Source organism: Rousettus aegyptiacus, unplaced genomic scaffold (genome assembly GCF_014176215.1).
Source record: "Rousettus aegyptiacus isolate mRouAeg1 unplaced genomic scaffold, mRouAeg1.p scaffold_m13_p_11, whole genome shotgun sequence".
Taxonomy (NCBI): Eukaryota; Metazoa; Chordata; class Mammalia; order Chiroptera; family Pteropodidae; genus Rousettus; species Rousettus aegyptiacus.
In genome coordinates this window covers 35,558,876-35,572,447 of record NW_023416286.1, presented here as the reverse complement: position 1 = coordinate 35,572,447, position 13,572 = coordinate 35,558,876, and the positions used below count along the sequence as shown (strand labels likewise).

Below are 13,572 nucleotides of genomic sequence, written 5' to 3'. Positions count from 1 at the left end.
TGTTTTTGAAAGCTCACCTTTATAAACTGGTATTAGTCATGTTTAAACTCCTCCTGTCTTGGCTTTGTGGGGAGGATAGTTTTAGAATTCTTCAGTGTAATAATGGTCACACAAGTGATGATAATCTATTACTTAGTTCTGAGTACCATAAGGAAGGTCTCTGTCACCATTAAAGTAGATTTTATCAGTACTACACACATATCTATTCCACAATTCCTGGAATATATCAAAAGGTAAAACCTCACGAGAAGTTAAAGTTTACAACATAAGCTTCAGAGAACTATGGGAAGCTATAAATGGCTGACTAAATCAGACTCTTTGGTTTTATTCCTTTCCTTCCTCACCCTTATTTCTGGCAACTATCAATCTGTAATTTTGACTCTTAGAGGGATAATAGAGTCTACAGTCCCCATGTTTTCATTTGAAGAAAGCTTTATTTCTAGGACCCACCTAGTTCTCATCTTCAGTGCTTGGTGTGAGAGGAGAAAACTCATAATGGGGTCTCGAATGAGCCAAAGTTCACCTCCGATTTCCTTAAGCTGGTTCCTTGTCTGAACTCCTAGGTTTCTAAAGCCATCCTCATCCATAAAGAAGAGTCATCATTCACTTGGTACCTAGTGGACTAAAAGGAATTAAATTGAAGAGCTATCTCCTCTGGGGAAAACATCTGGGTCCTATAACTCTAATAGTGTATTTGCAGAAAATTTGCGGAAGACCCTTCTGAAAAAATCTAAATTAATATATATTTTTTTTTTGGGGGGGGGTGAAATCCACAGGTAGTAACAGCTGCTTGAAAGATAATGGAGGATGTGGCCATATTTGTTTACCAAATCCCAAAGGACAGACTTGTAAATGTTCCCATGGGTACTATTTGGCTGACATGAACACATATATTAAAGCTGTCCAGTGCTCTGCACCATCACAATCCTATAAGGATGGTTGGAAGTGCATGTTCATGGAGCAAGTTTGTGATGTTTGGGCTGACTGTCTGGATGAATCTGATGAAATGGGCTGTGAGTAACTCCTAGCCAGGACCCACTGTTCATTACCATGAATGACTTACTTTAAGTAATATCTAATTCTATAAATGTGTTAAGGAGTACAAGAGAATGTGTATAAAGCTGTCATATTGGTATATAACACTGTTGTGTTAGTACTTAAATGCTGACTATAGGTGGTTGTTACAAAAATCCTATGCCCAATAGTGCCTTTGTAGAAAGGTGTTGTCATGGCTAGTCAGCTGACCAATTGTAAAATCATAGCTGCTTGTAACCAAAATTTAGCTACAGCTCCAATGATATCCAAGTCCTGTGAGCTATAGAATTAAAGGGGCAATGGGCTTGGTACTGAAAATAGTGATAACTAGTTAAGAAAAAGATTTAGGAAAGGAATCTTATTGTGAAGAATTCTCAGTGACTTCTCAATTTAATTCTGATCTTCCTAAAACCTGACTAGCTGAAAGACAAGTTATTATCACTAATCACTTCATCTTAAATAGAAAAGATAATGGATTTTCCCAGAATTGATTCTATGGTCTTACAAATAAGGATGGTTTTGTTGAAAACCATGTGTTGGCAGTGACTTAAGGAGGAGGGTCAACAAGTGAAAAATTTATCACCTTCATTACTTGGTTTTAAAAGTAAACCAGAAACCTAACATACCTTCACTTGCTCTTCCATTCTTGATGACTTAAGCCTGAGAGTTGGCTCTACTCCTTAATAATTATTTTACTCTGACTTTTATATAACTTTTTTGGATGGTACTGGGTGTATGAATTTAGACTGGCTTCCTCTGGATGTACCTTACCATTGAGGGACCCTAAATGCCCAGGATTGGACACTCCAGTGATACCAGCTTAAGGCAGATGCAAGAAGTAATTTCATTGCTGAATACTACTGTCTTCCCTCCCCATAGTTTTGGTCTTTAGTGCCCACGTGAGGAATGATACTTGTGCCAACAATAATAAAGCATTGGGTGAAATGCCATAAACACAAACATAACTTCAGGTTCCTTTCTGGTTAGAAGGACACTGTTGCCTGCTCTCTGACTAATGTATGCCTCTCCCACCACCACCACTGGAACTGATTCAATATTTGCAACTTGTAGATCTTGCTAAAGCTACTGACTTTAAACCTGCAACTTACAGATCTTGGACTCAAAAAAATTTTAAGTATTTATAAGTAAACTTACATTTTAAAAATCTTTCTAGTCTATATGTTTACTACCTAGATCTACCACACTAATCCTTATAGAAATAAACATTATTGTAATGGAATTTGCCTTGGCTAAAACTGTGTATCCTACCATCTAATAGTAGATTGTTATGATAGATAGACTGGGCCTGAAACCAAACATTTTAAGTGTTTTAAAATATGCAGTTCTTTTTATATAAACATTTAATTATTTTTTGTTTAATCAAAAGTAATGGTAGTAATTTATGATCTCATACATTCAAATTTATTTGGTTAAGTCCATTACAATTCTTGTTCTTCTGAAATAGCTCTTAACTGATAAATATGTGTGTATACTCACACTCATACCTACTATTTTTATAGGTGCTTATTCAAATAAAATTCATTCAGTACCAACACCTGAAAAGCCAGAAGCTGGAAAAATGGTGAATTTGAAAGCTGCTCAACCTCTGCAGGCTACCAAGCCCGTCAAAGCTAGATATCTGGGTCCAGAAGGGATGAATTATCCTGTCAGAAAAACACTGATCCCTCCAGTTCTCACTAGAGAAAGCAAGACCTCAGAAACCAAGGAAAGAGGGAAGTCTGTTCAGTCCAAGGACTCACAGAGGGCAAAACATCTGCCCTGTAGCAGCGATTTCTGTAATGGGCGGGGAATCTGTACAATGGAAAGAGAGATGAGAAAATGCAGCTGTCCGCTGGAATATGGTCGAGAGTTCTGTGAAGAGGCAGTGCATGGACCCGTCCCTGGCCACATCACCCTCAGCTTAACCATTGCCTTATCAGTTATTCTGGTAGCTCTGGGAGCATTTGTATATTTCAGAAGAGAACATAAATTAAAAAGGTGTGCAGCAATTAATGTCCTTCTGAGAGAGTTTAAATTTTTTCCTCATGGGAGAGTTTTATTCCAAAGAAGTCACTTATAAAATAAGATTAATGGGATTGGAGGTATGAGTTCACTCTAGAAACTTGTCCTCTGGGACAGGATTTAGGTGATGAAGTAGGCTTCCCTGTCAGATAACCTGGAAAACAAAAAACAAAAACAGAGACTATCTCTTTCAGTGAGATCTGGGACAAACAATATTACTGTAAGTGGCAGATAAAACCTGACTAAACCAGCAGTTGGTGGCACAATCTCAGGGATGAAATGAGGAGATTTCCCACCAATGAAGCAGAGTTAGTGCTAATGATTATTTGGAGGAAAAATTAGGTATATTAGTTTGCTAGGGCTGTTATAACAAATGCTACAGATTGAGTATCTTAAACAACAGAGATTTATCTTCTCACAGTTCTGGAGGCTGGAAGTCTAAAGTCAACATGTCAGTGGGGTTGATTTCTTCTGAGACTGAGGGTTTGTTTCTTCTTGAATTGTAGATGCAGACTTCTCCCTGTATCTTTACATGGTCTTTCCTCTGTACATGTCTGTGTATAATCTCTAATTCCACACAGACACCAGTAATTTTGGCTTAAGGCTCATACTAATGACCTTGTTTTAATATAATGACCTCTTGAAAGACCCTATCTCTGAATATGGTCACATTCCGAGGTAGTAGGGTTTATGACTTCAACATATGAATTTGTAGGGAACACATTTCCTCCCATAATAGGAGGTAAAATGAAAAACTTAGGAAAAAATTAAAGCACAAGTATTAAGTTTGGTGTAATAGCAAGAGAGTCATTGGACTGAAGAAACAAACAAGAATAACAAATTGATGATTTAGAGTAGGAATGATTACAAAACAAGCTTTAGTGTGGGAAGATACAGTAGTTGAAGAAACTGATTAAATACACATATCGGGAAGGAACATTAAACAACCTATGTATCAATAAATCTAGAGCTGATCAAAGTTTTGTAGGTTCCATGTCTGTCCAGCCTTCATTTTATAGACAAGAAAAGACCAAGAGTTATGATTTGTCTTTGCCCATGGTAACACTGGTTAATAGCTAACTGGTTAATTATTAAGATGATTGATATGCCACTCTTGGGGTTCTGATTGTCACCTTAGTTTTTTCTACCACATTAACTTGCTTTTCTAACTCACCCGTGTCCATTTGTTAATCACCTTTCCTGTGATTTGGTATTCATTGACTCCTATTATCTAGTTTCCCTTGATTGAGAAAATGTATCATTTTGAGAGTTAAGTAAATGTCCAGTAACAAGTCATAACTGACTCAAGTATTATCTAGTCTAGGTCATTCGCTTTGTTAAAGAGACAATTAAGATGGCATAATTCCTACAAAAGAGAACTTTTGATGGGGGATGTTTGTCCCTTTCTAATCATTCCTCAATCCCAGTTTCTATCTCGAGGAACAACTCTTTTGACTTTGTTTCTTTGATTTCTAGAAATAGTACAGCATCATCGAGAAATTCAGCCAGACATAAGAAAAATGACCAAGAAGAGATTCTAATGAACAGTGAGACTTTTGTCAATGAAGCCTATAATGAGCGGGTATGCTTAGAAGTCTCTTTGAGAAAAACAGATTGTGAGAAACAGTTAAAGAACGTCCCTTCCGAAAAATCCTAGCTGGCCGAAAGTAGGCAGTGCTAGTTAGTACTGAAATCTAACCCTCTCTTAAATTTTTACGTCTTAAGGTAAAGGTCAAGTTTCTACAGTGTAGTAAATGTTCAAATGTTAGTTTCCTACCACTCCCGCTCTGAGACACATTTTACTACAAAATTACTAATTTTTTTTCTGAAAATTTGTAAAAATCAGTGTTTTTTTTTTCTTATGCTCTCATTTGATTCTAAACCTAAATGAAAGTGAACTTGCTTTATAAATACAGAAACTCAGACAAATGATTTGAGTCGTTTGAGGTTAAGTGGGTGAATACTGTGGGCTGAAAAATACCGAGTTATGGGTCTGGACTAGGACTCATCTCAATAGCTCATGCTTGTTGAGGAAACACACAGATGCTACTTAGATCCCAAAGCCCCTTTGACTACTAGTACCTCTATATTCCTGGATCTGCTTAATTCACACCCACATAAAGAATCAAGGGCATTGAATCCGTGATGGGAGACAGGTAACAAAGGAGCAGTACAGTATAAAATATTTCTAAGAGCAGTCTTGGGCAAATCACTTAATCATGAAACTCTTTCTCCAAGGATAAAAATGGGTTTAACAGAACCTACATCAGGCCAATTGGACATCAAATGAAAATATGAAAACACCTGTATGCATAGCATCGTACTTGAGTCTGCTAATGTTACCCCAATTATAAAAACACAGCTTTACTTGGAAGGATTTTTCTTGCTTGAATCTTTTCCAGATATTCCTATTTAGTTTCTGGCAGACTGAGTTTGTATGGGCTTCCAAGCACAAAGAGAAGTCCTAGGCTTATTACTGTAGGTATAGTACATAAAGTAAACTCTGCAATCAAGTATAAAAATTTCTAAGTACAGATTAATTTGACCTGAAAAACAAATACTTGGGGCCCTGCCTTTCCTGAGTCTGGAAGAGTCAGCAGCATTATTGAGTTGCCTCAGGAGCTCAGCTATATTAGGTTTCTCTTGCTACCCTCTCCCAAGAGCCACCCTCACTGTCAAGTTTGCCCCTGGCAAGGCTCTGCCTCTATCTGTGCAGAAGTGCAAAAATTGACACAAAGGAATTCTGGCTCAAAAACATGCACCAATGGTGTATAAACACTATCGCAGCTTTCTCTGAACACGCTTGGGCAGCTGCCTGCGTCTCTCTTAGACCTTATGCCTCCCACAGACTTCTAGGGCTTTCATTCTGGCGTGCTCACTAGCTCGGCCTACTTCCACAGGCTCTGCGGTGGAATGTTTCTCTCAACCTCACCCTTCTATTTCGCAGCCCCCCTTTCCTCTTTGGGCCCCAGGAATACCCCTATTTCCTCTCTCTGGGAAAAGGGGAGCTGACTGCAGCCAAATGGTATGTCACCCCTTCTCACCCACTGCTTATTTATCTTTTCTTATCTTTGGTATCTTATGAATGTACGCCTAAGTATTATCCTTCCTGAATCTGGTTTAACACATCCTGTTATGCTTTCCTTATTTAAGAATTTACAAAACACATGAATGTCCTTTTCACCAGAAAGACTTAATTTTATAAATGGATACTTAAGGTTTTATACTTAAGGTTTTATTCTTAACCTTCACTCTAAGAATATTTATATTTTATAATTTTTAAACATTCCTATCCCCTAAATTATTTTTCATATGGTAACTTCATAACCTTATCTCTTTGGAGCAATGGGATATTTTCAACTATAAGAGTCTTCTATTGTGATATTCTCTATATAAGTTATTAATTTCTTAATTTCTCTCCACCTAACCGATGGAGCAGAAAGTTTATAGCAGACATAAAACTTGAATTCCCTAGGGTGGCTCCATAGTGTAGTGGCTAACACGTCTGCTTTACATGCAGAAGGTTCTGGATTCGCACCCCAGGTGGAGCCATGGACCATACCCTGGGTGTGCCAAACCCCCAGTGCACCGGCCACTCCCGGGTGTGGCCTGAGCAGGTAGGAGGAGACACTTGGCCTTCAGAGAACCAGGGAGGAGATACTCCGCCTTCAGAGAACCAGTGCTTAAGGGAAGACTGCAACTTCCCTAGGTCAGGGGTGGAAGTGTGTGTGTGTGGGGGGGGGGGGGGAGGGGGGGGGTCGGTGAAGGGATTAAAGAAGGGAAAAAAATAAAAATGAAAACTTGAATTTCCTATAGAAACTCAAATTCTATAACCTTTTAATCGGTTTGAGTTTTCTTCTGGAAGAACAAGGAGCTTCGGAAAAGTTAATTGGCTCATGCATTAGGCTCAAAAGCCCTACACAAAACTCGACCTTTTGTATCTCTCCATAGCAATTGAGTTAAATGAAGTGCTTTGTACTTATGCGAGGGGGGTCATGGATGATGAGAGGGATATACCAAGTTCCTACTATTTTAACTGGTGGGAGGCTTATGAAATTCAGGGATACCTAGAACTAGTACATGGGTTTTGTTGCTATCAAACCAGTCACTAATTTGAGAGGTCAATTAGCTTCCCCTGCTTTCGCTGTTCAAATTTCATGTCTTTCCTCTCAGCCCCATCTAATTCTTAACCTTCACTCTAAGAATATTAAATTTAGACAGGCCCTCTGATAATATCTAACAGTCTTCCCAGCTGTACAGATGCGGAAACTGAAGTCTAGCAAGTGCAGAGCTTAGGCTATTAGGAAGCATGTAAACTCTAGAAAAATTTCAGTGACTTGTTTAGTTTTCCTCAGCCTTTCATGTCGGTGTCTCTCAGAGAGCTGCCATCGCTGTAGGGCATAATCCAGTTCCCAAAGTTGCTCCTGTGGCCCAATCCCCACCAGTGTCAGTGCTTCCGCCCTGGGTTTCGGGCCAGTGGCCTCGGGCTACAAATTACTTTCTATGTACATGACAATTGTGTATAAGGCGAGGGAGCATTTGGGTACAGAAACAGCTTTTAGAAGTAACGTTAAATTATTAAATTGCTAATAGGCAGTGTACCCAGTCTAGAATTACACAAATAAATGGAAACCATCCCTGTCCTTATTTTCCATATAGAGGTAAAATGGGAAAGTATATCAAGAAAAATACACATTGGACACATATATATGTTCAAATACGACCCCTCTAAGCTGATGGGGGAAAGAAGTAGTCTAGAGTACTATGTGTGTGAGAGAGAGTAATGAGGGTGAAAACCTAGGCCTTGGCCAAGTCACGAATGGAATTTAAGTTGAGACTTGAGACTGGATGATACATAGGAAGATCCTGAGGGTTTTAGAGAAATGAATGACAGACCTTTATTTTCGAAAGGTCAGAGTAAAGCTGTTTGTGGGGGGCGGGGTACAGAGCCTGGTTAGTAACCTTTTTCCAGCACTCTGGGGTTGCGATGAGGCTCTGAGGGTTAAATTCATCTTCCTACTACATTGTGGGGCTGTTTATACATTGGCGGAATAGAATGTTTCTCACCAGTTATTTGTATATCAAGTTGTTTATAATAGATTCTGAAAACATTCTATAAAACGGATCGAATTTATTCCAGACTAAAGAAACTATTAGCCTGATAAAGTGTAGATGACATACTTCGCTAGCCTCATTCAATTGTACCACTACCATCTTTCTGTCCTCAGCACCCTGACCTAGAGAGAAGTAGAAGGAAGCGAAACATGCTAGAGTCGAGATTGCTATACCGACGTGTTTTCACCAATATTTTGTTTAGTGGGAACTTGGAATGTGCTCTTCTCTCTGCCTGGAATGCTCTCTTCTTTAAGTTCCCTGCTGGAGTATCACTTCCATCCTGACCACCTTTCCTAAAATCTCATCTTCTTCCTCCAGCCCTTGACCCTAGCTAATTCTTCATTTTTCCTTATACATATCTCTCACGCTAGAGTATGTTAGTTTCACAAAGGCAGGGCCTGGAAATAGTTTTGCTTTTCGAGGTGTCCAAAAATGTGCCGACAAAGTGACAGGTGCCCTTACGCTTCCTGGAGGAATGATCTAGGTGATGAAGAGGAGGGTGGTGACTGCAGCACCTCTGACAGCACCTCCTGCAGCCCAGCCTCCGTGAGGGATGGATAGCATGTGTGCCGCAAACCTCACCCCTCCTCAGTGAGGGCACGCCTCCAGATCACAGCAAGACGGCTGAAGGAGAGCAGGAGCTGAGTTAATGCAGTGTCTGCTCTACCTTCACAGATCCCTTGGTCCTCCAGGCATAACTTGAGTAATCTTGAAAAGATTTCACCCATTAAATGACAACACATACTTTGTAGGCAATTAAGATTATTAAAAATGAGTGGTGATGGCGTATTATGGGTGTGAAGAGCTTTAGGCAAGGTGGCCATGCTATTTCACATTAGTGTTTTCACTGCGGTGTGGTTGCTTGGCTAGTTGGTATTAAGTTTAGGGTGAGTTCTCTCCCACAACAGCAACTACTGAGGCTCTGGCTTCCTCCCGCATCCTGAGTCTCAAGCCCATCTTCAGTGTGTGCTGCTGTGCCAAGGAGAGCCCTCAGGCCTAAAACAGATCAGGCCTGATGGAGGAATCTCTTACCACACCGTCCTGAATATTTGGTACAACAAAAAGAAGTTTGTAATTTTTAAAGTGCTGTTGGTTTTATGTCTGTCAACAGGACAAAAACAGAATTATCTTGGCATCAAATCTTAATTACCAGAGAGGAAGTGTTTTGAATATAAGCCAGTGGAGAATAACTGGGAAGGAAGGAAAACTAAAAACATACAAACATCAGGCTTCCCTAGAAATATTTGGAATTATGATGCAGAAAAGATTCAATAGATTCAGTACTTGCCAGAAACCCAATATCTGTGTTGTCTGCTCAGATCTGGCTTCTCAGCCATTTAATCCCTGCTCTTTGAGGTAGCTGAAAAAAGCAGTGTTGCCTTTTCTCCATTCTGGCTTTCTTCCCTAGAGGAAGGCCCCTAACTCAGCTCGAAGGCAAGCTTTCTAAGGTCTGATTATGTGCTGCCAGTTAGGACTGAAATTTGAGTGAGGCACAGGCCCAGTGAAAGCCTGACAGTCCCAAGCAGGGACCATTAAGTGCTTGTCATCTGGGTGATCTTAGGAAATCAGTTTCAGGCCTCACTCCAGACCTTCAGAATCAGAATTTGCATTTAAAAAAGATCTCCAGGTGATATGCCCACACTTTAAAGTTTGGTTGCAAAAAGACAGGAACAGGTAATTCCAGTACAAAATGGCAAAGAAAGTGAATCTGTATTCCTTCCACTGCAATGGAGCAGCATGCACAATTTAGTTAGTTTTGTAGTTCTCTGTTATCAGCACTCACTGAACTGACCATTCCAAACTCTGAATTGTCTACCAAAAGCGGGTTTTAAAGATGAAACTCAATTCAATAAAGGCACCTTGAAATCAACCACTTGGAATTAGGCCTGCTGGGGATTTAGTCCTGCTCATGGGACACAGAGCTGCCTACCTGTAACTTTAGGCACCACTATTACAAGAGGAAAAGATTTCTAGTCTCACCTAGAAAACTGGTGCTTCTAGTTTTTTCAACAATAGACTTGGCTTAACATAGAAAACAGCATGAACCTGAAAATAAAGCAGTTAGGAATTTAAGTGGGGTCCATTGGCATCTTTTAGTAATCTTATGCTACGAAGTGTGAAGATGTGAGCGCTAGATTTCAGGAACAGTGCCTAGGCACCCAGGAAATTGTTAGAAATGAAGGCTTAAACTTCCAAAGGTTGTACTGGAGATGAAAAAGTTTTGTCTGAAATTCTTGTTTTCAAATTTTATTTATAAATGAGAGATACACACACGTGTACTTTAACCTAATGTAATTAAGAAGCTCAGTTTTGCACAAATATTTAATGTGTAGTCTTCTATGTCTAGGGTGAGGTAGACAAAGGACAAAACAGTATAGTATTAGTCCATTCATTCTTTCTCTCCTCTTGAAGAGAACACTGGTGTGACCTCAACTTTCACTCTAAAAATAAGTGATTAAAAAGATAAATTCTATTTACACATGAAGAAATGGAAATATGAGTTAATCAGGTAATATCCATAAAAGCCACTAAAGCTGTTGGTATTTGCATGGCTTTACTTTTAAGAGTTTTATAGTCAGAAATATATTGGCCCTTGAGAGTTTGCATGAAAATGAAAAAAATACTTACCTTGATACAAACTTCATCGGCATTACAGAATGTTTCAAGGTGACAGACAAATCGTTTTTGAGCCTCTATTTGCTGATTTTGAGTTTTTGTTGTTATTGTCCTGGTCAACACAATGCAAAGCTGCTTATCTCCTTCAACCCAGTTATGAAAAGCCTGTCACCTTCTAAGAGTTAGGAAAACTAAACTCTAAACTCGAAAACCAAACCCAACCTGAACTAATCATTCAAGGAGTCTAGCTTTGATGCAGAATGGGGCAAACTACCCACAAGTGGGGCCCTAAACCAAGAGAGGCAGGGCCCTTGACTCTGTGTAGGAAAGAATTCAAGCCCCAGAGTTAGAGACAAAAGGAAAGTTTATTAGAGAGTGGTCTCCTCTCAAAGCCAGAGAATGAGACCCTAAGTATTTGAGAAATTGGGTTTTTATATCCTTTTTTTTTAAACGCTTTTCCTTCCAGGGTATGGGTATACAGTGTTAAAGGCATGGGGAAGTAGTAATCTCAGCAGGAATCTTCCTGCAGGTTTCCCGTGGTCTGTCGGTATGCAGATCAGCCAGGTTCCTATGTCTGAATATAACCTGGTTTAATATTTGGTCAATTTGTGTAGCTCTCATGTCTCTTTCCTATATGTTGGCCACAGAAGAAGAATATCGCCCTTCGAACCATTTACAGGAACAAGAACACCTGTCCCAGGTTCCCACTTCGAGCCAGGTGTTTCCAGCATCAAGGTAACAAACAACTTCAAGGTTAAACTGTGGTAAGGAGAGTCCATAACCACACACAGCTGACCAGAGCAGGCTGGGGGACACTGTCTACAGGTCGGAGTCGCAGGGCAGGGAGCTGTGGCACGGCCGGGTGCTGCGCGAGGAGGCGCCCTGAGAGTCCGTCACCGTCTCCCCGTCGATCACGTCCTCCGGGTTGGTGTAGGCCTTGGGCGGTGGCCGGGGCATGGGGAAGCCCACCTTGGGCCTGTCGGTGGCGCCAAACTCGGCGGGCCGCGGTCTGTGTTGGCCGTCGCTGTAGTATTTGATTGCCGGGGTGAGCGCGGGCTGGGGCCAGTCGACATGCACGGTGCTGATGCTGGGGCGGCGCGGGCTGCCAGCGGGCTTCTTGTGGGAGCGGTAACAATACTCCTCGCACCAGGGCGCGAAGCTGAGCGCCAGCGAAAAGCCGCCCAGTAACAGCAGGCAGCTGCCCAGGTAGCCCAGTACCAGGCTGTAGCTCACCTCCACAGTGACCGGACTGCCTGGGGCGGGCAGGACGGCGCGGTCTGCCAGGAAGTGGTTGTACCAGGAGACCGGGATGAGGCTAAGGAGGCCCGCGAGGAAGAGCACCACTCCCGAGACGCCCGCCAGCAAGAAGCGGGGCTCGTCCTGCCAGCAGCGCACGCCGAACGAAGCCAGCAGCAGCCCCAGGGCCGTGGCGGCCAGTGATGTGACCATGAGTCCTCGAGCCACGACCACCGGCGTGGCTGCGAAGTAGCCCCACTTGTCCGTCTGGCCGCATTCACGCTCGCGGCTGCTCTGCTCGCGGCACATGTCCCACAAACCCTGGTACAGCACCACGTCCACAGGCTCGTTGAGGAAGCCCTTCACCAGCCGCCAGCCGGGCGCCAGGGTGCTCGTCAGGTTGAGCAGCAGCGCGCAGGGCGCGAGCACCATGCCCAGCGTCATCACCACCGGCGTCCGCATCTCCGGGCGCGGCGCTGCGCTCCCGCGGGACAGCGCACCTGCTGCCTTCTTAGCAGACGCCTTCTCGGCCCAGCGGCCTCGAGATCTCCGGCCCAGGCGCGTCCGGAGTAACCCCGGGCTTCGGCCCCCGAGGTTGGCACAGGCGCCGCCGCGGACTGGGGGTCTGCACACCGCCCTCTCCGGCTGCTCTCGGTCTCAGGAGCAAGACCGTCTCCACTACGCGGATCGCCCCTAGTTTCTTCTTCGCGTCCCAGCCGCTCCGCCCTCCCCTTCCAGGCCGCTGTCCTCAATCGAAACCACTCGCGGGCGGGTCTGGCCGAAACCGCGGTCCAAAGTGCGGGCGCCCAGAAACGACGGCCCAGGCCAAACCCGTCCCGGTGGGAGGAGCGAGAAGAAGAGGCGCGCTCCTGGGAGCTCAAAAACCTGTCTCCGCGGCAGGCGACTCTGGGACCTGGCAGAGTTCGTCCCGCCCTGGCTCCTCGGGTGGCTCCGCGGGCCGTGGGCGGAGAAGGAAAGAGGCGGTGCCGCGGCGCTGTCCGTCCCGGGCTGGGTCAGTGCGCAGCTTCCCTAGTTCTTAGCGGGTCTTGTTGCGCAAGTTTTTCTCCCCTCCCTGACTGCAGGCTTCGCAGTGGACCCTCTCCTCCCTTCACTCCCAGCCGGGACCCGCTAGTTTCTCCCAGTTTTATGCTGTTGACCTGCAACCTTTCGCAGGTGAGTGGGAGGCGCCTTCTCTCCACGCGCTCCTGAGATGTACCAGGGTCTACTTGATCGCGAAGCGTGCCCCAGGATAATTTTGTTAAATAAAACCTCGTTTAATGTGCTTGATAAAGGCTCCATACTCCAGATTACGTTTCACTCAAAAGAAACAAAGCGAATGTGTTTCTGGATGAGGAGTTAGAGTGGATTTTCTTTTTTTTTTTTTCAGCTTTGCCAAAGATATTGGAGCGGACCAAAAAAAAAAAAAAAAAAAAAAAAGAGGGCCGCTGTGGGGTGTCCTGTCTAGCACACTTTTCAGGTTTATCTAATTATATAGGGTCTTGTGGCCTTTTATTGTTTTTGAATTAGTTTACAACTCTGTAAATTGCA

General features: G+C 43.0%; 2 protein-coding genes across 2 annotated transcripts in view; one reads left to right on the top strand and one right to left on the bottom strand.

The window, feature by feature from the left end:
• Nucleotides 1-4,825, top strand: part of LOC107504120 (prolow-density lipoprotein receptor-related protein 1-like) — a 34,660-nt gene extending 29,835 nt beyond the window's left edge. Inside the window, 3 exon segments of the mRNA XM_036228313.1 lie at nt 777-1,013; nt 2,556-3,033; nt 4,534-4,825. Of these exon segments, the coding sequence (XP_036084206.1) occupies nt 777-1,013; nt 2,556-3,033; nt 4,534-4,714 (896 nt within the window). The 3' untranslated portion in view covers nt 4,715-4,825.
• A 5,130-nt stretch (nt 4,826-9,955) lies between these two features.
• On the bottom strand, nt 9,956-12,962 carry CLDN23 (claudin 23). The gene has a single exon (XM_016133113.2). The coding sequence runs from the start codon at nt 12,484-12,486 to the stop codon at nt 11,608-11,610; it is 879 nt and encodes a 292-aa protein (XP_015988599.1). The 5' UTR covers nt 12,487-12,962; the 3' UTR covers nt 9,956-11,607.
• Nucleotides 12,963-13,572: the final 610 nt, after the last annotated feature.